Below are 26,224 nucleotides of genomic sequence, written 5' to 3'. Positions count from 1 at the left end.
TTTAATTTTTTACTTCATCTCCCCTTTCCCTTCAAATACAAATTTAGATATTATTTTATTTTTTTTGAAAAATAATTCTACTCACTCCACCTAACCCTCCGCTTCCAATTCTTTTTCTCGTTTTGTGTTAGATATATATACATATTGAAAATATTTTTTACTTGCCGTCGCAATACTTTTTTTAAAATAATTTTTTTTATTTATGTTATATTCGGTACACAAGTAGAAAAAAAATCCTAAAAATATATGTACATATCTAACACAAAACAGGAATTTTTTTTTTTAAAAAATAACATATATTTTTTTTTGGGGCAGGAATGATTGAGTGGCTTGGGGGGGGGGGGGTGAAGTATGAGTTTTATAAAAATATTTTATAAATGATTTTTTTTTTTTAAAAAAAAGTAGGGGGGATTTTCGGGGGAGGGGTGGGGGAGTTACGGGGCGGAGGTGGTGGAGTGTGGGGTAAGAAAAATAATTTAATTTTTTTAAAATTATTTTTTGGGGGATAGTAATAATTTAATCTTTAATGTTTAATTAATATTAATATTTTATTATTTAATTTTTGTCAAGTGAAATATTTTATCAATGTGGAATGTCAATGTTTTTTTTAAATAAAAGAGAGAGTGTAATACACACCATTGAAGTGTGTTTCTCAAACTAATAAGTGATAGTTTATGTATGAAATTTACACTTTCAATAGTTTAGATATAAAACTCAAAAAAATGAGATAGTTTAGATGTGTTTTGACATTTATCTCAAAGTTTTAAGTATTCTTCAATTTTAAAGTTCTCATTTTATCCTTAATGATATCAAATTATATAAGTTGAAACTATATCATATAAAATGAGACGGAACGGGGGCCTAGCCTAAACTCAAATATCTAACTGAAGAAGGGGCAAGTGGAAAGACCCAAACCCGATCTATAAGGAACTAATCGGCCCGGAAAGTGTTGCAGCGTTTATGCGAGTGAACGTGCAGACAGGTATTGTTTATGGGACTCACGCTTTTACACTCACTCGACGTGCTCTAATACAAACGCTCTTTCGCCATTGAAACCCAAATCAAGAAAACGGAACACCGATCAAAGATGTGGAGGCGTTTCACTTCACTACCTCTATTCTTTTCGCATCTTCAACAGGTAATTTTACTTCACAAATTGATCAAATCTCTTTGGTTTTGCTGCTGCAAATCTCTCAATATTGTTCTCAATTACTCTAGGTGAGAAGAGCTGATGAGCTGAAGATTTGTCAAGCATTTTGTACTGAAATTGTCAAACCGCCGGTTATTCACTTTCTCTCTCTCAATATCTTCTATTTGTTTTTTAATCATCACTGAAATGTTTTTTTTTTCTACAAAATATTATTGACTACTGTTTTTCTCCCTTTGAATGCATGTAGGTAGAAGGTGAAAGTAATTCCAGAAGAAATATCCCTTTTGTCGCTTTTGTATTGGGTAATTAATTTCACATTTTAGTCTATTAATAACTGTGCACTATTCGGACACTAAAAGCTAATCTCCTTTATCTCTTTGAAAATTTGATTAATTTATCTCTCATGTGATCTCAGTTAAATCTATCCTGATTGTAGCTCATCTGAGATAGATATCACTCCAACCTCTTAAGTAGACTGTGCTACTCTTTTGTTGTTGTTTTGTTGAAATATTTTATTTTTCTGCTGTTTTTCCGGGGGGTTTTGGTCCGGGGCAGGGTGAGAGGGGATGTAACAATACAAGTTTTTTTTTTTTTTTTTGAGAATTTTGACACTGGTTTTCATTTTTGATAATCGTGGTGTTCGGGTCATTGTTGTGCACCTCAACTAATTCCATGTAATTTGCTTTTGTGCACCTCTACTAATTCCCATGGAATTCCTGCCACCTCCTAGCACAAAAGGTACCAGAGTAGGTACCAAGTAATTCTGTCCACCAAGGCTAGGACAGATGACAAGAAATCATCTAGTGTTTTTTGTCTTTGCAGAATTTGACTTTGAGACCTCATGATTCTCAACTAATTCTTATTTAATTATGTATAACATTAAGCAAAAGATAATGAGGTACAAAAGATTTCCTTATGGCGAGGTGGACTTTTTCATGATATTGATTAGGTCACTCTTGTTGGATTGAAGAGAATATGTCTAGAAGTAACAGGTCATATTGCTTATTATGTCTGTTGTTGAGCTACCTATGCTCATATCACTTTTTTTGTTTAAACCAGTTTTTAATCCTTAATGTTGCGACATTTTGTCAATCTTGCACATGCTTGTGTGATCAGAAATTTGTCGAGTTTGCTAAAGAGTCTGCCTTCATCTCATTCTTTGCTAGTTTGTAGTGGAAAGTGAATAAACATAGGTTCCTTTGCAGACAACCTATAATATCAGTTTGTTTAATAACTATGAGGGAATTAGTTGATTCTTTCCTTCCTAATGAATAGTTGTCAGCTAAAATCACATGATTATACATGAGAATAGACAAAATGACTATTTTACTAGATTATTTGGGTAAAATATAGAATTACTGAGCAGTTTTTGCTGTCCTTTTAGGAGGTCCTGGTAGTGGTAAAGGCACTCAATGCCTGAAGATTGCTGAAACTTTTGGGTTCGATCACATAGGTGCAGGAGATCTATTGAGGAAAGAGATGCATTCTGACTCTGAGAATGGGTATGAACTCCATGTTTCTCATTGTGGATTTTTAGTTCATTTCCCGAAAAAATTTGTAATATCGTTCAGTCTAAATTCAGTGCCATGATTCAAAAGTTAATGAAGGAAGGAAGTATTGCTCCATCAGAGGTGACTGTCAAGCTGATTAAAAAGGCAATTGAATCAGCTGAAAATCGTAAGTTTCTAATAGATGGTTTCCCAAGAAGCGAAGAGAATAGAGTGGCGTATGAGAAGATTGTAAGTTTCTTTAATTAGATGCTTCTCTTTTCTTATTGTAATGAGCATTATCTATTAAGTTATTCTCTAGGAATGTTTAGTTGTTTAAAAGGAACTTTTGCTAGTTACCCACTGCACTGTGAATGCAGTGATCCTGTGGTTGATTGTTAAGATTTTGAAGTTCAGATGTGAATGCAGATTGGTGCTGAACCGAACTTTGTGCTTTTCTTTGATTGCCCTGAAGAAGTAATGGTCAAACGAGTATTGAACCGGAATGAGGTGATGTTAATACTTATTAAAAGAAAAAGTGAATGCCATATGCTTTTATGTTTTAGTTTCGTTCTGAAGAGGAAAAAGATAACATAACATTTTGTTTTCAGGGGCGAGTTGATGATAATGAACATACAGTTAAGGAGCGCCTAAAAGTATATAAAGCTATAACTCTTCCAGTAGCAAACCACTATGCCAGGAAAGGAAAGCTTTACAAGGTACTCTCTCCAAGGGTGACAAGTAGTTCAAAACTGTCCAATTTCTGCTCAACGGGCCTTTTTTATTCTCCCCTCGTTTCCCTTTCATGTTAAAAAAAGGTGCAATGAATTTGTCAGTGGTTTTTGTTGACTTATACTGCTCAGCTGGAACCAAGCTACTTATTGGTGTAGCAGTTTTTATTCATCAACAAATTCTTGCAGGTCAATGGTACTGGAACTCAGGAAGAGATATTTGAACGAGTCCGTCCAATCTTCGCTTCATTGAGGTATATTTTGTGTTCTCCTGCTGCTATGTTGCCAAGTATATATTTGCATCAAGATCATGATTTTTCTGAATTGATCTATTCCTTCTTGCAACTGTGTTTTCTACCTAATTAGGATATTGCTCTAGCTTGATATCTTCTCTTTTCCACCCTTTGCCTTTGCTGAAAAGTATCACTATATCCAATTTGTTGTAGACATGTTTATGGCTCCATTTTTTCACTTTAGCAGGTTGTCGACATAAACTGATTCCTACAGAAGCAAGTGATAGTAATTGAAGAAGTTGAATTTGCTGTAGAAAAGCACACTAGAATGTAGATCAATTCATGGAAGAAAAAGTGAAAAGGCAAATTGCTAGTCCAAGTTTTGCTATTTGTTCCTGCTTTTCTGGTGAAAAATCTAGAGTCAAACTGCCAAACATGAAAGATAAAATCCGCCTCCTCTGTTGCCAATCTTTAGGCAAACCAAACCTACCCACTAATATAGATGATACCTCTCATCCAGCAAGTTTACAGTTTGTCTTTTTCTTTTCCTTTTTGTTGTAATTGTTACACATTACCTTTACTTCTTTCATGCTATAACCAGTATTGCATACACACACGCGACATGCATAAGAATAACAGTGTTCAAATACATTATTTCTGCAGTCAAGAGTCCTGCAAATTGTGATAATTTCATGGAAGATGTTGTAAAATAAAATTACAGGCAATTTTAATGATCTCTGTCCAATCCTGCGACCCATATGTAATGCATTTGAATAAATGGGAGGGGGTTTCCTGCAACTTACTTTTTGAAGAATGAACATTTAAGGTAGTCTATGTATGGTATTATGCTGTTATTGGATTTCTAATATTTAAGCACATTAGACAGTGCTTCACGAAGTAGTGGTAAGGTCTGCATACCATCCCCATATCTCATTTGTGGTATTTCACTGGAATGTTGTTGTTGTAAGCACATTGGACAGTAAATAACTGTGATCTGATTATGAGAGAAAGTCAGAAAGGGCCAATTATATCTGCAGTTCCTTATACGCCATTAGATATTTAACTGACTTATGATTTGTTCCATCTCATTTCTAAGTGAGTATGTGGATTACCTTAATATCATTATGGAAATGTAACCTTTCACCACCAATTAAATTTGTATAGCATTTCAAGATTATGAAATTTTAGCAGCTATGGGATCAGACAACAAATCTTTATGTATTCTGTATTATATTATCAGCCCGATATAGGAGCTTATAAGTTAAAATACATACAGAAGGATATGTAACAGAGTGTATATGTAGTGTATGACCAAGCAAGATCCATAACAACACCATTGTTGTAGCCCTTATAATCCATAGCTTCGTTTTAGACAGCGGGAAAAGTATACAACTCTTCAGTTTCTCCACACAACTATCCCCATTACACCCAATCCTCACCTCCTTTCCCTCTCTTCTATTCCTCGCGCTATTCTTCACATCCCTCCAATACACTCTAATTGCAATTTATGTTTCTCTCTATCTCAACACCAATTATCAGATTATACAAAAGAAAAAAAAGCCTATGTCTTTCAGATAGTTTAGGATCCAGAAACTCCCCAGCTCAGCAAGTTTACTCAACTGTATAACACACTGTCCGACATAAAATAGTCCATTTTTAATCAGACATTTATTCAAACTCATACCAACAAAATCTGAATCAAACTTGGAACCAACTAACTATTCGATTCACGTCCAATACACCTGTGCCATAACCAAAAAACGAAAAAATTTGAATGCTCACCTCTACTAAAAGGTAGCAAAGCATTGATTCAACATCCTAATCTGCAATATGTATAATCATATTATATTTCAATAAATTTCTGTTTATGCTGAAATGTAGTATATATCACGGAGGTTATGGATCTCTATTCCCTTAACAAAGAAACGGATTTTGTAATTGCTACAATGGATAGTTTGGAAGAAGTAAGTTGCATATATGACGTAAAACACTTTTTGAGCTATTTCATAGCATGTAGCAGTGGTAGGATTTCTACAATTTTGGATCGTTAGTAATACTCATTAGTTTACCCCCATCTATTTGAATGATCGGTCTCAACTCAGAAATTCCAACTAATCTCGTCTAGCAGCAACATGGACCACAGCCCGCCTCTCCATGATCAGTCGAAGAAATATCATCAAAGTGCAAAGGCCAAAAGCTAGCCAAGTTTGCCGGCCAGTCCCAAACTCTTTGGCAAGAAAAACAATCATGTCACAGAGTCCATGGAGTATCCCAAAATCAGTAGCCAGCGGCCTAACCATCATGAGTACACAGAAATAACTTGCAGTAGACATTAAGACGAAGAAAGGTACATCAACATGAGGGTTGTTTTTCTGCAGGATCGAGAGTGGGTGTGTGAAGATGAAGAAGGCCACCATTCCTGGAATATCAAGATCATCAGCATCAGTGGGAGGGCCAATGTTCAGTACCGGAAGAAAACCATGGACTACAAACAGTCCGCCCAGTAGTATAGCGACAACTGTGCAAACAAGCCACGCTGTGTGGCCAAGAGCAGCTATACCCACAGTCAAGAAAAGCACCGCAGATGCAGCCCAAATCTTCTTCTCAAGATCCATTTTCTTTTCTGAAATGCGTTTGAATTTGGAAACAAGAAAGACACTCAGAACAAGAACTCATATGATGAAAACATGGGTTATGATATTGAAATTCAGCTAATAACTACAACAACAATAATAGACCAGTGGAGTCAGACCTTACCCCTACCTTTGTGGGGTAGAGAGGTGGTTAAAGATACACCCTCGACTCAAGAAACTCGTTTTTCAGAACAAGTTTGAAAAACTGCAAAGCTGTGATGAAAATATTGAAGAAATGAAGTACTACCTACAAAATAGTGAAGATAACCAAAGTAAAAGTGGAGCTAATTACTACTCCTACTAGTTTACACTTGAAACCAAAATAAAAACTACAGAAAGCTAAAATTTCAAACCATGGGAAGACTAAACTCTATCTAGCAGAAGATTCTTTATACCATGGGCATTAATTCAATACTCTTTTCATTCCAGTTCATGTTACATTATTTTCTTTCTAGCCACCAAAATGCCTCTTTAATAAGGTGATGGCAACACAAATGTTAGATATATAGTAACTTGTTCAATGAATCCACCTCTATCCTTGAATTCAAGCAAACCACGGTGTTATTAATACATGAATAAGCATGGTTAAACACAAAACTGCCCTGAATACACCAAACCGAACACCGGATAAAAAATAGTCCCAATCATAATATTACTAATCCCAATATGGCTAATGCATGCTATTCTATATACTATTATTATACTTATACAGTATACCAAAAGAGCCGTGCCCTGATTATTTCAAGCCTTCCAAAATTCAGTGTGACTTAACAGAGACTCATGTAAAAGGATGGAGATAAATCAATTTACAACAAGAGTATAAGCACCACAATAATGGCCAAAAATTTCATCGGGGAAGAGAAACCAAACATTTGGGTTTGGCTACAGCAGAATGGGGTTTAAGGGTTTTAGAATTTGGGTATATTTTTTTTTTCTACATCAAAACAAGCTAAGAAGTAAGAACAACAAAAATCAAAACTAATATAGAATTATAGATACATACTACTTCTAAACTAACAAAATGGTATCCGAAAAAGTGAATTCCGTAAAGAAGGAAAAGCTAAAATCGATGAAGGTGAACAAGAAAAGTATTAACATATCTCATTCCCAAGAAAATTAGCATGAAGTGGACTAAAGTTTAAAGCAAAAAATATACATAAAAGGCAGAGAAAATGGACCTTCAAGAACTCTTCTTCTTCTTCTTCTCTGTTCGAGCAATTTTCAGGGGAAACTGTTTTAGTGAGCAAGAGAAAAGAGGGGTTTTGCAGAGGTTTTATAGTACGTAAAACGGCCCAACAGAAATAGCTCGTCTCTTTTTTTTTCCGTGTTTCTGCTTTCCATTTTATGATTCTATTTCTTATCCATTTTTTTCTGCCAATGTTTTAGGTAGGGGTGGACGTAATTTTTTAAAACTTTGGTTCCATTGATTGATTGATTGATTGATTTTCGATTTAAAAGAAGAATCAAATTCGTTCGATTCGATTTTATAAAAATGAATTTTCAAATGAAAAAAATTATGTTACATAGAGAATTAAAGAGTATAATTAGAGTGAAATCACGATATTTCAAATAATACAACAATGGTACCTTTTCATTTCTTTCCATCAATCAAGTATTCAAATTATAGTTGACTAATATAATTGTGTACTCTCTTTGGTTCATTTTATTTATCATGTTTTATTTTTCATACTCCTAAACAAAGCACTAACTAGAAGGTAATTTGACTAATTTATCGCTCCGATCAATTTGATACTTCCCTTGTTGGTATTACATTAATATCTCTTCATATTTATGAGCAAAGATAAATATAGAAACAATTAATTATACCTCAACTTTTTTAAATGACAATTATTTTACTATATCATATGTATTTTTTATAAGGACAAGTACAATCATGGGGAATACTAATTAATTTCAACACTCACAAGACAGTGTTGAAGAATGAACATTTAAGGTAGTCTACGTATGGTATCATGCTGTTATTGGATTTCTAACATTTAAGCACTTTGGACAGTGCTTCAAGAGATAGTGGTAAGGTCTGTGTAACCATCCCTATATCTCACTTGTGGTATTTCACTGGTATGTTGTTGTTGTAAGCACATTGGACAGTAAATAACTCTGATATTCTTATGAGAGTTGGTCGCAAACTAATTCAGTTCGATGTTTGATACACCCTTTGCTATAACCAAAAACCAAAAACCTGAATGCCCACCCCTACTAAAAAGTAGCAAAGCATTGATTCGACATCCTATGTAAGTAAAACTGTGTTATATTTCAATAATTTTCTGTTCATGCTGAAATGTTAGATATCATAGAAGTTATGGATCTGTAGTCCCTTAACAAAGAAAGAGAACTGGGAATTGATTTTCTAATTGCTACGATGGATAAGTTGGAAGAAGTAAGTTGCATATATAAATGATGTAAAAACACTTTTTGAAGCTATTTCATAGCATGTAGAAGTGGTATGATTTCTCCAATTTTGTATCGTTAGTAAGTCATAATTCTAATTCAAACTCCAACTAATCTCGTCTAGCCCGCATCTCCATGATCACTCGAAGAATTATCATCAAAGCGCTAAGGCTGGAAGCTAGCCAATATGGCCATTGAGTCCCAAACTCTTCATTGGCAAGAAAAACAGTCATGTAAAAGAGTCCATGGAGTAGCCCAAAATCAGTAGCCAGCGGCCTAACCATCATCAGCATACAGAAATAACTCGCAGTAGACATTAAGAGGAACAAAGTTACATGAACACGAGGGTTGTTTTTCTGCAGGATCAAGAGCGGGGGTGTGAAGATAAAGAAGGCCACCATTCCTGGAAAATCAATAGCACCAGCATCAGGGGGAAGGCCAATGTTCAGTAGCCGAAGAAAACCATGGACTACAAACAGTACACCCAGTAGTATTGCGATAACTGCGCAAACAAGCCACGCTGTGTGGCCAAGAGCAGCTATACCCACAGTCAAGAAAAGCACCGCGAATGCAGCCCAAATCTTCTTCTCAAGATCCATTTTCTTTTCTGAAATGTGTTCGAATTTGGAAACAAGAAAGACAATCAGAACAAGAACTCATATGATGAAAACATGGAATTATAATATTAAAGATAGATCCCAACACAAGAAAATCGTTTTTCAAAACAAGTTTGGAAAAAATGCAATATTGAAGAAATGAAGTACCAACAACAAAATAGTGAAGATAACCAAAGCAAAAGTTACTATATTCTCAAAATATAGTAAATTGTTCAATGAATCCACCTCTAACCTTGAATTCTAGCAAACCACGGTATTATAATACATGAATAAGCATGCCCAACATAACTAATCATAATATTACTAATCCCAATATCACTAATACATGCTATTCTATATATTATTCTTATACACAAAACCAAAAGAGCCATGCCCGAAACACATTACAAAAAATATAATCTGATTATTTTAAACCTTTTTAAATTCAATGTGACTTAACAGAGACTAGGATGATTGTACATCAAAAGCAAACGATTTAAGCAAATCAATTTACAACAACAGTATAAGCACCACAATAATGGCCAAAAAGTATATCGGGTAAGAGAAACCAAGCATTTCGGTTTGGCTACAGCAGAATGGGGTTTCAGGGTTTTAGAATTTGGGGGTTTTCCTTTCTTCTGTTTCCTCTTTGATATGTATATTTTTTTTTCTACATAAAAACAACAACTACAAAAATCAAAACTAGTAAGTAATATATATGCATGCATACATACAACTTCTAAACTAACAAATTGAAATCCAACCAAGTGAATTCCGTAAGGAAGGAAAAACAAAAATCGATGAAGGTGAACAAGAAACGTATTAACATATCCCATTCCCAAGAAAATTAGCATGAAATTGACTAAAGTTTAAAGCAAAAAATATATAAAAGGCAGAGAAAATGGACCTTCGAGAACTTTTCTTCTTCTTCTCTGTTCGAGCAATTTTCAGGGGAAAATGTGTTAGTGAGCAGAGAAAATAGGGGTTTTGCAGAGGTTTTATAGTACGTAAAAGGGCTAATGGAATTACATGCTCTCTCTCTTCTTCTCTTTTTTCCGTGCTTCTGTATTTTTATGATACTATTTCTGTTTTATCCAAAAAAAAAAATCTGCCAACGTTTTAGGCAGGGGTCGAAGTTCGATTTTTTAGAACTTTGGTTCGATTGATTGATTTTCGATTATGAAAAATTGTTCCCTCGATTCAATTTTCCAAAAATAGTTTCTATAATTGTTTAAATCAAGAAAATTATGATATATAAAGAATTAAAGATTATAATTGAGTAAAATCATGATATTTCAAATAATACACCAATGGTATCTTTTTCACCTCTTTCAATTAATCAAGTATTCAAACTAGAGAGAAATCTTACCAGCACAATTCATTGGCTATTTGAGGTACTATCTTGTTGGTGAGAGTTCGATTTCCTGCATTGTAATTTCCATCTCATTTCCCTTCTCCTATCCCCAATTTTATTTTATTTTATAAAAAGTATTCAAACTATAGTTGACTATAATGTAATCTTGTACTCTCTTGAGTCTATTTTATTTGAAATGTTTTCTTTTGCATACTTCTTAAGAAAAAAAATTAACCAGAAGATTATTTGACTAATTTATTACTCCGTTCAATTTAATACTTCTTTTGTTTGCATTACATTATCTCTTCATATTTATGATCAAAGTCAAATATATAAACAAACAACTAATTATACCTTGATTTCTTAAAATGACAATTATTTTGTATTATCTGTTTTTAGTAAAAACGACAAGTAAAATGATCATATTACAGAATGAGCTCATCTTGGTCACTTGCTTAGCACAACTATGGCCTTGCAGTTGATCAAGTTACCAACATTTTTCACAAATTCAAGTCGCAGAATCCATCGAAAACAATCGCTAATGGCAATGGTAAATGAATGACGAACCAATTACTTCTCTTATTCTTCTTTCCTTTGTTATTTTCCTCTTCCATTTCTGTTTTTTCTTTGCGTTATGTGTTTCTTTCTGCTAATCAGTTCATTTCCTTAGCATTTTCTAACATCTCTATAGCTTGTTTATAACGCGTTATGTATCTTCTATTACTACTTTCTATTGGTGAATTAATAATTCTTTGGAAGAAAAAAAATTAAAAATAATTTTAAAACTATATATAGATATTGAATTCGAGCCATAAGCTTTAGGTACGTGGCTAATATTCCAGATTAATGAGGGTTGTGCATACCAAAAGAATGAAATAGTACTTCTAAAGCTCGTAGGGTATTATAAATATATTAGATATAACTCCCGTCTCTTCACGTCCATATATAACTTTATTAATCTTCATATCCATAACTCGTAAGTCATAGCGAAGTAACAACTCCTTACTCCCCATGTGCAAATCTTGTAACACCGTACCCAATTGATTAATTTGTAGCATCTACATATAGCTCGAAATTAGTACTTGTCTATTTTTGTTATTGTGACTATGATGGTTGATGACCAATAGTTTATAGAGGTCACATGCTAATGTGTCACCAATTTAAGTAGAACTAGGGGAAAATGAAGAGAAGGAAAATAGAGAGAAATCGGATCAAAAGTTTAATACTTTTAAATGGATTTATATCTTGTCTCACTTTTCTCTACCAATCTCTTGCTTTTGTAAGAATTTCCTTTAATTTAACAACATAGTTTTTTTTAATGGTAATAATTAATTTTATCAACCAAATGAAAATATGTACAAACAGGAGACTTGATAACAACTATAAGCGAAAACAAAAAGAAGAAGAAGAGAACAACTATAAGCGCCCGGCTCAACCAGTGGCTACATGGATTACCCTGCTAAACATGATAGGTATTTCTTCGTTATTAATCTGAGGTTTCATATCAGGTATGAGTTATTCTGGATACGAAGTTGTGTTTGTTAAGGATCAATTTACCTCAATGTAGAACTTTCTGATGCAAATTCAAATTTAGTCGAGGTCTAATATGGATATCAGACAGCGAATGCAAAAAATAAGACTCTCAAGCTGTGTTTGATATGAAGCAAAATATTTCATAGAAAAATAAGTGAATTTCTAATTTATTTTCTTGTATTCGGTATGTACATAAAAATATTATCCTAATGTGAATTATGGGGGTGGGATGAAGATGAGATGTGTTGAATGCAGTGACAATTTAGAAATTTCACCGAAGAAGTGTTGGAAAAATGATTCTAATATCTCAAAATGAAGTATTCATATTATTGTCTAGTTTCATCTCTTATTTAATAGCATTGAGGGGCTATTAATTCTCCTTTAAATCTAACGTTTATTTCCGACAAATTGAATCATAATCTTTATTGTCATTAACCCCTAATTATTAGCCCTTTATTGGCATTTCTCTAAGTCAATTATCCACTAGTCTTGGAGACTATTGCTCTTCAATTTTGAGACGTTTGGTTCTTTTGTTGAACGTCAGAGCTATTTGGTTTGGTCCATTTGGTTGCCTATATAAGCCTCTTTTGATTTACTCTCATGAAATAGAAAAAAGAAAGATAATACTTTTACTGTTGTAAATATGTGGATGTCATGAGACCACCAACCTTTTACTGCAGTAACATCACTTCTCCAAGTAATATTTTCCCAATAAAAGAATATGCAATGCAAGATATCAAAGTGGAGTGAAAATAAATATTTACTTCTTCTTTCTACTTTACCTATTCCTTCTCTCTTTCCTCTTGCAATATAAGTTAAACATTTTCTTTATTTATAACACGTTATCAGCACGAGACTCTAATTTTCTCCGAATAAGTTTCTATCTTTGGTATAAGACATATGCCTTATATATCTTTAATTACATGTTAGTACTTATTTATCTATTTAATTTTTAGTTAATTAGTTTGATAATTTTTATTTAATATATTTTACTCTATTGTTATTTACGGGGTTATATTAACTCCAGTATGTATACAATTTCTTTTAGTTATTCTTATATTAAAGTAATATATATAAATAAATTGCCACCATAATTTTCGGTTGGATTTTGAGTATATATTACAATAACAAATACACTAAGAAATCAAGAAATTGAAGATTGAACATATTTTTCTTTCTTTTATATTTTAAGGATATTATTAGTTCGTTAAAAAAGGGGAAATTATAGACAAAGCAGAGAGGGACAACTATACTTGAAAAATACCACATTCACTTAAATGAAAAAATATAATTAAAATAATGTCCAAAAGTCTAGTCATGAATATGACGCTGCATAAACTTTTATTTATATATTATTATAACTAATGTTATATACTTGCAATAGAATTATTATTTAATGCATTTTCTTATTGCAGATTTTATTTTTGAAAAGTAATAGACTTAAAATAGATAAAATATTATTATACAATTAAAGGAAAACTAAATAGCTACATACGATGAATTAATCCCTGGCAATTTCTCATCAAATTTTAAGTATTATGTACTATCATTATTTCTATGGTTACATTAATTAAAAATCAACTTACTTTTATATGAACACTAGATAATGTTGCCCGTGCTATGCACGGGCCCAATAATATAAATGGTATGTTTTGGAGCTAATAATCAAGTTTTTGAAACGATCGTTTGCGTGGATAAAGAAATAAGTTTTTTTTATCACAAACTTGTACTTTGTTTGATGCTATTTAAGGCATAATAAGACTACCCACATACAACATTTTGTAAATATTTTATGTTGTCAATTATCATGATTTATAGTATTTTTACTATAGATTCACTTCAAGAATCAGTGGAATTTTTTGTATTTTTTTAAAACATATTTTATGTTGTCAATTATCATGATTTATAGTATTTTTACGCAATTTTTAAATATAAAAAAAATAAGACAAATAAATTAAAATGGACCCAATATATGTTATTTTTGTTGTCTCAATTTATGTGACACAAATGAAATTTGGAGAGTCATCCATATTTTCATATTTTTTTTAAAAATGTTTTAAGTTATTAATTATTGTGATTTATAATATTTTTATGTAACTTTGAAATAACGTACATTACTGGTCACTTTGACCTAATTTATGTGATATGGATAAAATTACAAAATTAACCCTTTTAAAATGTCTTTCAGATATTTTAAGTTGTTAATTATTATTATTTATAATACTTTTTTGATAATTTTAAAATGATATGTGTTATTTTTTCTGTCCCAATATATGTGAGTCTGATAGAATTCTGAGAGTCAACCTATTTTATTATATACCTTTTAAATATTTTAAATTGGTAATTATTATAATTTTTAATGCTTTTTAAGTCATTTGTAAATGATATATGTTACTTTCTTGATTGAGACTTTTCCATTTGTAACATATATATATATATATATATATTATTTTAAAAGTGAGTTTATGCCAAGTTCTACTATATAATAAATATAATATATAATATTCAAGAAAGTCCCAATCTTGAATATTATATATTATACTTGGGCATATAGTAGAATTTAAAAGTCCCATGAGTATAATATATAATATTGAAGATTGGGAAAAGTCTCAATCTTGAATATTATATATTATACTTGGCCCTAAACTCCCTTTTATAATATAGTAAATATATTGTCAGGATCTATTTATATTTATTTTCTTTAGAATTTTAGTCTTAGTTAAACTTTGTTATTTCTAATTCATCTTCTTTTTAGTTTTCATCATGTCAAATCTATCAAAGCTTGAGTTTGTGGCACTTGATAGTACCGGAAAGAATTATTTGTCATGGGTCCTTGATGCTGAAATCCACCTTGACGCTAAAGGTCTTGGTGATACTATTAAACAAGAAAATAAAGCACCAAGTCAGGATAAAGCGAAGACCATGATTTTTCTCCGACATCATCTTCATGAGGGATTAAGAACTGAATATTTAACTGTGAAAGACCCCCTTGAATTATGGATTAATTTGAAGGATCGGTATTACCACCTAAAACTTACGGTGTTACCAAAAGCTCGATATGAGTGGATACACCTTCAATTTCAAGATTTTAAAACTGTAACTGAGTATAATTTTGCTATTCATAAAGTAAGTTCCATATTAAAATTATGTGGAGATACTATCACTGATGATGACTTACTTGAGAAGACTTTTTCCACATTTCACGCTCCAAATGTGTTGTTACAACAACAATACCGTGAAAAGGGGTTTAAGAAATATTTTGAATTAATTACATGCCTACTTGTGGCTGAGCAGAATAATACTTTGTTGATGAAAAATCATGAAGCCCGTCCCACTGGGTCTGCTCCATTCCCTGAAGCGAATGTTGTAGCAACACATAATCAATCTGAATCAAGAGAAAATAATTCTCGTGGACGTGGCCATGGTCGTGGACGAGGACGTGGACGTGGACGTGGACGTGGTAGAGGTCGAAATAATTATCGTCATTTTGGTGGAAATAAACATGAGAGTAACAAAAATTCTCAAAATAATCCTTCTCGAGGTAGAATCAATATTTGTCACTGATGTGGTATGAAAGGTCATTGGGCTCGTGAATGTCGTACACCTGATCATTTTGTGAAACTTTATCAAGCCTCTCTCAATAAAGAAAAGATACTAATGTGGAGGCACACTTGACCTTTCGGAATGATGATAATGAAGCAACTCCCTCAAATAAATATGATGATATTGAGGCAAATTTTGCTTATAAAGATGATGATTTTGAAGGCCTCCCAAATATTACTCATTTGGAAGCTGAAGACTTTTATGAGAATATTGATTGAAGAACTGATCATCTAACTGGGGATAAAATTATGAAAAAGAATAATTGTTATTTTCTATTACATGTACTACTATGTTGTTCTTCTTAAATGTTTTGCTTAAGGCATTATGTCTTACTAATTGCTACGTTCTTAGTGTAATTTCTTAAAGTTTTTTTTTTGTTGTTAGTTTTTCATGTTCTTATAATATCTTTTATTTTTATGAAGAATATGGAAATTCCCCTGTCATCAGTTGGATCCAAAATCAATTATGATGATATATGTCTTATAGACAGTGCTACAACACATACTATCTTAAGAGATAATAAATATTTCTCTTATTTAGTTATGAAAGAAGCTAATGTGAATACAATATATGGTAGTACAAAATTAATAGAAGGCTCCGAAAAAGCTAACTTAGTACTTATCGGAGGAACGAATTTGATAATCAATGAAGCATTATATTGTAGTAAGTCTCAAAGAAACTTATTAAGTTTCAAAGACATTCGTCAAAATAACTATCATATTGAGACTACAAGTGATGAAAAGAATGAATTTCTTTATATTACTACAATGATGCCGGGTAAGAAGTTTGTACTTGAAAAGTTATCTGCTCTTTCATCCGGCTTATACTACACAAGTATTAGCATGGTTGAAACTAAGGTTGGCAATTGGACAGGACCGAATCAACAGGACCGGTTTTACCGAAATCGGGATATGTTACCGAATTTATTTACCGAAGCCGGATCTTATCGGAACCGGTTTTACCAAAAATCCAAAGGTTCCCCCCGGTCCCTTAGTTACCGGATAGGAACCGATTTGGACCGGACCGGAACCGGTTCTTACCGGATCATTGTGTACCGGTATTTTTTTTAATTTTTTTATTAACTTTAATTATTATATAATATTATATTATTAAAAAACATCAATTTAAAACTTTAAACTTTAAAGTTTCAATTGAATTTAAGTTTAAACTTTAAAGTTTATATTGAAAATTTGAATTTAAAGTTTAAAATTGACTTTAAAGTTTAAAGTTTATATTGAATTTAAAGTTTAAACCTTAAAATTCAATTTTATATTAAAGTTTAAAGTTTAAACTAATATTAAAATAATTGAAAATTAAATTTGTCAAGTGCCTTGGATAGTTGGATTAAATATAAAAGACTATTTTAAAAGAAAATCAAGGCGAATAGCCATATATTTATTCAAATAAATAAATTGTACAATACAAATATTAGGAAGAGACAAAGAGTGCATAATCTAGGTATTGAATATTAATTATTGTACTTAGTACTAACTACTAACAAATGAAACTTTTTTTTAAATCTTTTCGTAATTTTTGTATCATTTCAAAAGAAATTTTTTTTGGAACTTGTAGTTGTCGTTCTTCTTCCATTGCTTCCATGCCATCATCACTATTATCACCAAATATTTCATCTATTTCATCTTCTATTTGGCTATTTAAATTTGGTAGTCCGGTATTTCTTCTTTCGGCATTGACCCAATCTCGAAATAACACCGATATTTCCAAACTATCCTTTGCTAATGAATATCGATGATCTCCAATCATAAATCTCGCCGCACTAAAGGCTTGCTCCGAAGCAACCGATGATGCTTGAATCGCTAGCACATCTCGAACAATCCTAGTAAGGGTCGGAATTGATTTTCACGATTCTTCCACCATACTAATATTGGAGCTTGAAGTTGTCCTTCTTCATGCCTAATCTTTTCCCGTGCATGATTGAAATATAAATCAAAATCATTATTAGTAGATGATTCAAGCTCAAGATAATCATCCATCCAATCATCCGTATCATCACTTCTAGGCCTACAAGATGGAGGTTCAACTATTGGAATATTTTTTTCCATAGATTTATATGTATTATATAACTCTCTAGCTTTTATATATATGCTACTTTTACAATCTTCAACACTAGGAGTTTCATCATCTTTAATTTCTAAATTTGCATAAATCTTTTCAACCATTCTTTCAATACCTTTTAATTTGTAATTTGGGTTGAAAGTAGTAGTAGTCAAATAGATTTGAGAAATAGGGAAAAATATTTTTTGAATTTTTCAATCATAAAAGCAAGCAAATCTTCAAATCGATCTTTTTTTTTATATTTTGCAAATTTAGATATAATAGCATAAATATTTACTAAAACAGAAGAAATAGTTGGATAATATTGACCAGAAGCAGCATTTGTTGTTTTATTAAAAACACTTAAAAATTCAATAAGTTCTTTTGTATTTTCCCAATCTTCATAGCCAGTTCTTAAATTCGGGTCCGCATTATGAGCATTAAAAAGTAATTGTACCGCCTCTTAATAAATATAACCAACTTGAAGCATTTCAAATAAAGAATTTTATCTAGTGCATACTTCTTTTGGATCTTTTCTATATTCAAGTCCACATTCTTTACAACGATTTTTAAATTATGTAATTCTAGCTTTTATTTTAGCTTTAAAAATCCAATTACAAGCAAGTCTAATTTTTTCACAAGAAATTCCAAAATGAGAAATAACATCTTTTACTATCAAATTATACACATGTGCGGCACACTTAATATGAAAAGAATCATTATCAATTGGACAAAGTCTACATTTTAAATAATCAATTGCTTTTAAATAATTAGAAGCAATATCTAAAGTGACACTCATTATTTTAACACATATTCCATAAAATTGTAAAATAGAGCTTATTTTTGTTGCTATATAAAAACTGGTTTTAGTTTCTTCAACATATTTATAACCTAATATTCGTTTTTGCATGTTCCATTCATGGTCAATCCAATGGACAGTAATTGTAAAATAATCATTACCATTAAGACTACGTCCCATATCAGAAGTAATAGATAATCTACCATCATAATAAACAAATAAACAACGAAGAAAATGACAATATTCTTTTTGATATTTAAAAAGATCACTTTTAATTGTACTTCTTGGAATACCTTCATAATCTGGGTTATACAATTACCGAATCTACTGAATAAAACCAGGATGTGAAGGAAATGAAAAAGGCAAATCACAAACAACAACCATTTTAGCAAATTCTCTACGATTTTTTTCTTTACTATATGTGCGGTGTGTGCTTCGGCTAGCCGGGTTAGTCATAATTAATACACTTTGAACCATATTAGAACCTCCAACTCCCATAGAATTTTCAGGTATGGGTATTCCACTTCTATTAGCCTTTTCTATATCATCTAGGCAAACAAATTCTTTATTACACTTTCTCAAATGCGTTCTTAGTCGTCCCGTTCCCCCTTGTATACCCGTAGTCATATGTTTCATGATCAATTTACATTTCGTGTAAGTAACAATAGTTTTTTCCTCATTTTGTACCAAAAATTCCCATACTAAAGATATTTTAACACATACAGCGGCCTTTGAAAAAGTAGGTAAAGAGGGGACTTCATCTTGTTCCGGTAATTTGGTTGCCGGACTAGTTGGAGTAGGGGTCTCATCATCTTCGTCATTTATTTCTACTTCCTCATCTAATTCTTCCTCAAAATTAGTAAAACATCTATTTAAAGTCTCATGATCTACTATATTTTCGGAATTAAATTCAATAAATCGCGAGTCTCGTGTAATAGAAGTTTCATCAACATGAGTATAATCATTAATATTAATTCTAAATCTAGGTGCCAAATTTTTAGAACTAGAACTACTTCCTCCTCCTCCCCTATTATTTTTTCTTTCCGACATTGGTCTTTTACCACTGTTTCTTTCCAAATTCATGTTCAAGTTTAAAATAATTAAATATTATGAAAAACAAGCAAGATAATATAACAAAATAAAATAAAATAATTTAATTAATAAACAAATAAAAAATTAAAGTTGAAACGAATGTACCGAACGTCTACGTAAAAGTAGACGTATAACCAAAGCCGGAATTGAGAGATGCCAATTGAAGCTTCCGATTTACTTCAAATAAATCTCCAAAATCCGAACTCCAAGTCAATATCACAAAATAATAATTATGAATTTATGAGAGATTGAAAATTAAGAGATTTTATAAGATGTTAATGAAATAGTTTGTGAATTTGTGATTTAAATGAAAAAAATATGGGTATATTTATAGTGTTAAGGGGTTAGAGAGGGGTGGGGGCAGTTTTGAGCCGTTTTAGGCCCCAGCCAACGGCTATATAATGTTCAACTTTAAAATAAAATAAAATTGGAATTGACCGTTGAACCGGATCAACTGGATAGGAACTGGTTCTTACCGCACCGGATCAACCGGATAAAAAATTGGGTTCCATTTCGGTATCGATTCTGATACCTATAAGACTGGTTGTTTTATTTAAAAATATATTTTAAGACTTGTTTAGAGTCGCCACTTAATTTTTAAGGTGAAATTAAGAAAATCGATTTTTTCAACAGATTAAAACAGAAATCAATTGAAAATATACAAAGGGTTCGAGGTTCTTATTAGCATTTCGGGAAGGGGTCTAAAGCACAAGAAATGCCCACTAATACGTGGTTATTCGATGATTAATTATTTGGCTAAAAATAATCTTAATTAGCTTGAATTGCAAAATTGAACTATTTTGTAGTTAGGACCATTTTAATGGGAAAATGTTGAAATATATCTAAGCGAAATATTTTGTAAACCTATTTATTTATTTTTTAAGTCAAGTGAAAGATGAGTAATTTAGTTAAGTAATTAATTCAAAATGGGTGTCTTTGGGGGATTTAAATTTTTAAAACCTTAAGGTTAAACAACAAATATTAACAAGTAAATAAACATAATCAAAATCTTGTCCGCCTGGACCAGTATTTGAGCCTATTTTCATTTTGGGCCTTCGGCCCATTTGAGTCATCTGCACATGTTCTACACTAATGTAAATTAAATATATTTCTTATATTTTGGGCCTTAGGCCTAATTCTTTCACCTATCCTAAATTTCTAACAAAAATAATAAGGGAAAATACATAAAACCCCCCCTGAACTTGGCACGAAAACTTACTTTAGTACTTAAACTTTACGGGTAATTATTTACCCCCCTTAACATATTTGAAGTGAATTAATATCACCCTAAAAATATAATACCAGTCTCAAGTTGGCAAGTGTATTACACACGCGCCACGTCATTGACACATTAGAACCACATAAGCGCCATGTCATAATCACATTGGAAATTTTCTAAAATTTGATTTTTGATTTTTTAAATTCATTTCTTTCTTTCCATTTCAGAATATTTAAATACTAGTCAATCTTTAGTTCTTAATTAGTTTAAGAAATATTGAAATCATTAGCAGTGATTTTTTTTCAATACTCAACGTCATTTACTGCCGTGTCGATTGTCGGTGTTCTTCATTTTTTTTTATTTTTATATACTAATCAAGGTCTAATTCTTAACTAATTGAAGAAAAAACACATTTATTTGTAGTGGTTTTTTTTTTATAAAAAAACTTTCTCTACCCATTGCTTCAATCGCCATTGCCAACCATTAACATTATAGATCGGTTAACAAAACCTCATCTTCTTTTATACCAAAGTCTTTATTTTTAAAAAACTTCATAACTTTTTAAGAAAGATCAAATCTCCAAAGTAAAGAGTAAAAAAAATTATGTGGGTCTTGAATGTGATTCTTTTTGTTTATGTGTTTAACGAGAAAATGTACTTTGAATGTAGAGTTTGAAGAAGGAGAAAGAGGATGGGGTGGGGTGGGGATATGGTGGTGGGGAGTTTGAGGAAGAAAAGACAAGCAGGTAGAGGGAGTAGGTGGGGTTTTGAGAAAGCGGGATGGGTGGTTTGAAGAAGAAGAAGAATGGGGTGGGTGAGTTTCTTTTTTTTTTTCATTATATATATATAAAGTAGGACCGTTACTTTTTTTAAAAAATAACTTAACGCGCTTTCAAAAAAAATTCTTTTCTTTTTTTTGCCACGTCATCCGTTAGGATGGTATTAAATTCACGCGAAATGAGATAAGGGGGGTAAATAATTATCCGCAAAGTTTAAGTACTAAAGTAAATTTTCGTGTCAATTTCAGGGTTTTTTTTATGTATTTTCCCAAATAATAATAATGACTAAATGGGCTTAGGCCCAATAAATAACAAAATACAGTTTTTGAAATAAAGAGTGGGCCTTTGGCCAATTTTTCGACTCTCCAACCTGTTGCATATTTTTTCGAGCTCCAGGACTTGTTTGTCAGTTTTTTGAAGGATCTGACTCGATAAAAATTTTTGGGGCCTTCGTGGCCCATTTCGAAATGTGAAAGGATGGAGGATTTAGGTCCAATTTGGACTCCATACGAAATCGCATGATACAAAAAGGAGGACAAATTAGCCGAATGAAAGAGATATGGAATAAACAATAATTTAATGAAATAAAATAAAAGTGAAAGAAAAGAGACCACTATATTAATCAATCTTGACAAGGAGGACACATATGGTATACACAAGATAGTTTTGATCAAATCGAGACTGCTTCAACAATGGACTGAAGGCGAATAAAATAATTTAGGCTATAATACTTGATCGATCACAGACTTCTATTAATTTTGAAAGACCATGCAGGATGTCGTGCCGTAATTTTCCTAACCTTTAGAAAAATCACTTTTGAAATCTTCTAAGTATAAAACAATTTGAGAAAAATACTTAGAAAAGAGTTGCCACTTAATTTTTTAAAGAAATTAAGAAAACTTATAATTTTCAAAAACTTAAACAGAAAAATTCATTTGAAAATACCAAACAGGGCTCGGGGTTCAATTTACACTTCGAGAAGGGTTTAAGCATTCGAAGTGTCCACTAACATGCGGTTGACCTGCGACTTCACTAAAATATATTTGACTATTTTTAAGAAAAAATAAAGATTTAGCATAAAAATAAAATAAAATAATAACTTACAATATATTTGATTAACTTTGGGAAAAAAAATTAAATAAAGGATGCATTTTTATTTTTTTATTTTTTAGAGAAAGGGCCCAAAAATGAAACATTTGACTTGAAATACAAGTGATTAGAAATTAATAGGAATTTATTTTATGCATTTTTTGAAACAATAATTTAAACCCATATAAAGCATGAAAATCATTTTTTAATTAACTGAAGATTAAGTAAAAATTTTCAATAAAAGTACGAGGGTTGACAAAAAAGGGGAAAACTTAATTAAAAATAAACTTAACATAAACAATATGGTTCATCTTTTGGGGAATTTAATTAAGTTATTTAAAAGTTAGAGTTAAATAATAATAAAAAAAATATAATCACACAATTGAATAAGTTAAGAGTAAAGGAGAAATGAATTTGGGCCCTTCTTGGGCCTGCTGCAACTTATTTGGGCCTCAGCTTAATGTCTGCCCTTAGAGACCTTGTGTATACGTCAAACATATATTTTTGTATACAGGTCGTTTCTAAGCCATTTTTCTTGTATATTGAACTGTATATCAACTATATACAACCTGCTCTGACGCCTCCGACCTGTAACTTTATTTTTGGACACATATTTTCTGTCCTGAACCGATATATCAGTGTATAAACGCTGTATACAGTATGTATACAGCCCATTTCGAGTTTTTGAACTAATTTTCAGCAACATGTTGGGTCTTCAGGACCTGTAACAGCTTCCAAATATATAGGGGCTGACTCGATAAAAGAAATTTGGGCCTTTATGACTCATCCAAAATGCAAAGATTGAGTCCGTGAGGACTTTGGCAGATTTTATGCAACAAAAAAAAAATAACCAAGAATTAGAATAGAGATAAAATTCCAACGAACGACAATCAAGTAATCAATTCAAGATAGAAGTAAACACATAAATCACTTTAGGAGATACAAACATAATTGCAAAATAAAAGCACTTCTAAACAAAAGACGAAGGGCTTATATCCAAATAAATGAGATAATTGCAGCAGTTAATTAAGATTAAAACAAGCCAATTAATCAAATGAGCTTCTTAACTAAGTAGGAAGATATAACATCAACTAAGTGAGGCAAAGCAAGATTAAAGGTGAACTAAAAAAAAAAAAATTATGGCCACATACAACTATATTCTGGCAAGAAAGACTATGGAGGAAAATAGTCATTTATGTTGTCCCACAACCCAAATACATGAAGAAAACAATATATGAAGTTTAATATATATATACTACATGAGATTGGGCTAACATTAAATACTTCATTTTCAAGAATAGTAGGACAAACATAGGGCCAAAAATGAGAGCTTCTTGAGTTAGTCAATACTTAAGCTAACAGAGATAAATTAAATAGACAAGCATTGACTACATAATTTCAAATCACCTAGCAAATTAACTAAAACAAAAAAAAATAAAAAAATTGATTCAATTTAAAATGAACTAAAAAAAAAAAAAAACTAAACAAACTATAATATTAAACGAGCATAATATCATAAATGAATCAAAACATCATATACACAAAGAACAAAACGACAGAATATTACCTCTTCCGGAGCAGCGACCGGAGACAACGAGCTTTAGAGGGCAACGATTCTTCCACCACAAAAGCCAAATACGAATAGCAAACCAAGAAAATCTGAGCGGCGACCTTCTCGGAAACTTAGAACAAGAGAGCTAAATATAAAATTTTAAGTGTAAAATCACTATTGCCAAAGAACTCAAACTAGGAAAAAAAAAACTTTTTTTTTTCTCTATAAATTCTTGCCCCAAAAATCCCCTTTTTTAGTGATCAAAAGAGATGAATATATAGATGGAAATTAGGGGGAAATCGGGTGAAGTTTCTCATTTCAAAATTCAAATTTCTTGCTCCTTTTCAAGGCCAACAGGGAGCAACTGAGTTTGGCATAAAATTTCTCCAAAATCCCAGAAAATCCGAGGCAGCAGGGTTGCTGCGTACAACTGCTGTTGACATTTTGGACTGCTGCTGCTATTGTTGAAATTAGAAGGGGAAAAAGGGGGGTGGGGCCGGTTTGTGTACGTTGTTTTGTTGTTATATGTATTGTGAGTTTGGGGAATTAAAGGGGTGGGGTGTTGTTTGAATTGAATAAAAGGGAGAAAAAAAAGCTGCTGCAATTTGTAAATGGGCCCCAAAATTTGACATTTTAAGAGTTGAAATTAGGATTATAGAAATGGGTATATTTATAAATACAATAGCCAAGTGTATTAAGAACGTTATGTAAAGAATTTGGCTAAAATTTAAATGAGATGAACTAATATAATCAATTAACGAACTTCCTAATTTCAATTGAATAAGATAATAAACTTAGCTAAACTAAATTACTCAAAGCTAAAACCATAATTTAAATTAAACTAATTTAATAAAAATATTTAAGTAAGAAATAAAATCTTTGAGATGATTTTCCAATATTCATAATATATACTAATTATACATAATTATATAATAATGAACTTAATTATAAACTAATTAACTTAAAATATAAGCTATTAATTAATTTAAACTAAATAACCAAATATTTAAATAAAACTAAAATTCTTTTGACACAATTTTCGACCATTCACAAAATATACTAATTAGACACGTAATTATAGAAACTATCATATTTATTATTTTTGAAATTTATAAAAATGAAAGAGCTACTTAAAATGATTTTAAAATTATTTTGAATTTTATAAAACCAATTATTTCAAATCATTTAGAATTTAGAAAATTCAATGATTAATTTATATTGTGGAGGTCCAAAATTGGGTGTCAACACAGGACACTAATGAAGTCACTTTAGTTTGTCAAAATACCATGTAACGGTAATAACCTTAAGCTCAAACTTAATGAATGGAGGAACTAAGCATTATTTTTTAAAAAAATCAACAATTACCCCATGCTTATCCAAATATTGGGATCATTGGGGGGTCCACTTGCAATATTTTAAAGCATGAGATGAGACACCAAAAAATGTAACAAAAAGCAAATTCACGTGTATCATATAAAAAAAAAGGAACATGTAGGATCAGTACATTACAACTTACTATACTAATTTGAAATAAAATAAGAGGACTTCACAATAACTACCATATAAAAAAAACTCAAACATCGGGACTCACAGATGAAAAATCTTGCACAAATCTAAAGCATGGAAGTATGAAGTTGATTACTTTTTACTGAGAGAAAAGGGATGACTATATGTATGTTGAGCAATTTTTGAGAATGACATGAAAAACAGTGAAGACCAAAGTTTAAACAAAACCAACATTGATATTTGAACAACACATCAACCACCGAACTTTTGTAATTAAGCAATAAGTCAACAACAAGTAAGAAAAATTTCTACCAATGATAATCAATAGGCAGCCGATAATTTGAGAATGAGCTTTTTGAAGGTAGAATCGATACCACTAAACTCCAATTAGAACATATGGGAGAA

General features: G+C 31.5%; 2 protein-coding genes across 3 annotated transcripts; both read left to right on the top strand.

The window, feature by feature from the left end:
* The first annotated feature begins 857 nt into the window (after positions 1–857).
* LOC125859691 (UMP-CMP kinase) lies at positions 858–4,386 on the top strand. Of its 2 annotated transcripts, none has more exons than XM_049539492.1 (10): positions 858–982; positions 1,067–1,138; positions 1,219–1,281; positions 1,398–1,452; positions 2,535–2,652; positions 2,733–2,889; positions 3,067–3,147; positions 3,249–3,356; positions 3,558–3,622; positions 3,849–4,386. In XM_049539492.1, exons 2-10 carry the CDS (start codon positions 1,088–1,090, stop codon positions 3,859–3,861), a joined length of 711 nt encoding a protein of 236 aa, XP_049395449.1. In that variant the 5' UTR covers positions 858–982; positions 1,067–1,087; the 3' UTR covers positions 3,862–4,386. The 2 variants fall into 2 exon arrangements, with proteins under 2 accessions (XP_049395449.1, XP_049395448.1); XM_049539491.1 differs by having other exon boundaries at positions 909–982; positions 3,846–4,386.
* Positions 4,387–14,889: 10,503 nt separating this feature from the next.
* Positions 14,890–15,690, top strand: LOC125859224 (uncharacterized). Its single transcript, XM_049538923.1, has one exon. The coding sequence runs from the start codon at positions 14,890–14,892 to the stop codon at positions 15,688–15,690; it is 801 nt and encodes a 266-aa protein (XP_049394880.1).
* Positions 15,691–26,224: the final 10,534 nt, after the last annotated feature.

Source organism: Solanum stenotomum, chromosome 3 (assembly GCF_019186545.1).
Source record: "Solanum stenotomum isolate F172 chromosome 3, ASM1918654v1, whole genome shotgun sequence".
NCBI classification, from domain to species: Eukaryota; Viridiplantae; Streptophyta; class Magnoliopsida; order Solanales; family Solanaceae; genus Solanum; species Solanum stenotomum.
The sequence above is the reverse complement of the archived record's forward strand: the minus strand, read 5'-3'. Positions and strand labels throughout refer to the sequence as shown.

Coding starts and splice junctions, on each gene's coding strand:
- LOC125859691 (XM_049539491.1), top strand. CDS start 1,088: ATGTGGAGGCGTTTCACTTCACTACCTCTATTCTTTTCGCATCTTCAA. Junction 2,890..3,066: donor GAGTGGCGTATGAGAAGATT/GTAAGTTTCTTT, acceptor ATGTGAATGCAG/ATTGGTGCTGAACCGAACTT. Junction 3,357..3,557: donor GGAAAGGAAAGCTTTACAAG/GTACTCTCTCCA, acceptor AAATTCTTGCAG/GTCAATGGTACTGGAACTCA.
- LOC125859224 (XM_049538923.1), top strand. CDS start 14,890: ATGTCAAATCTATCAAAGCTTGAGTTTGTGGCACTTGATAGTACCGGA.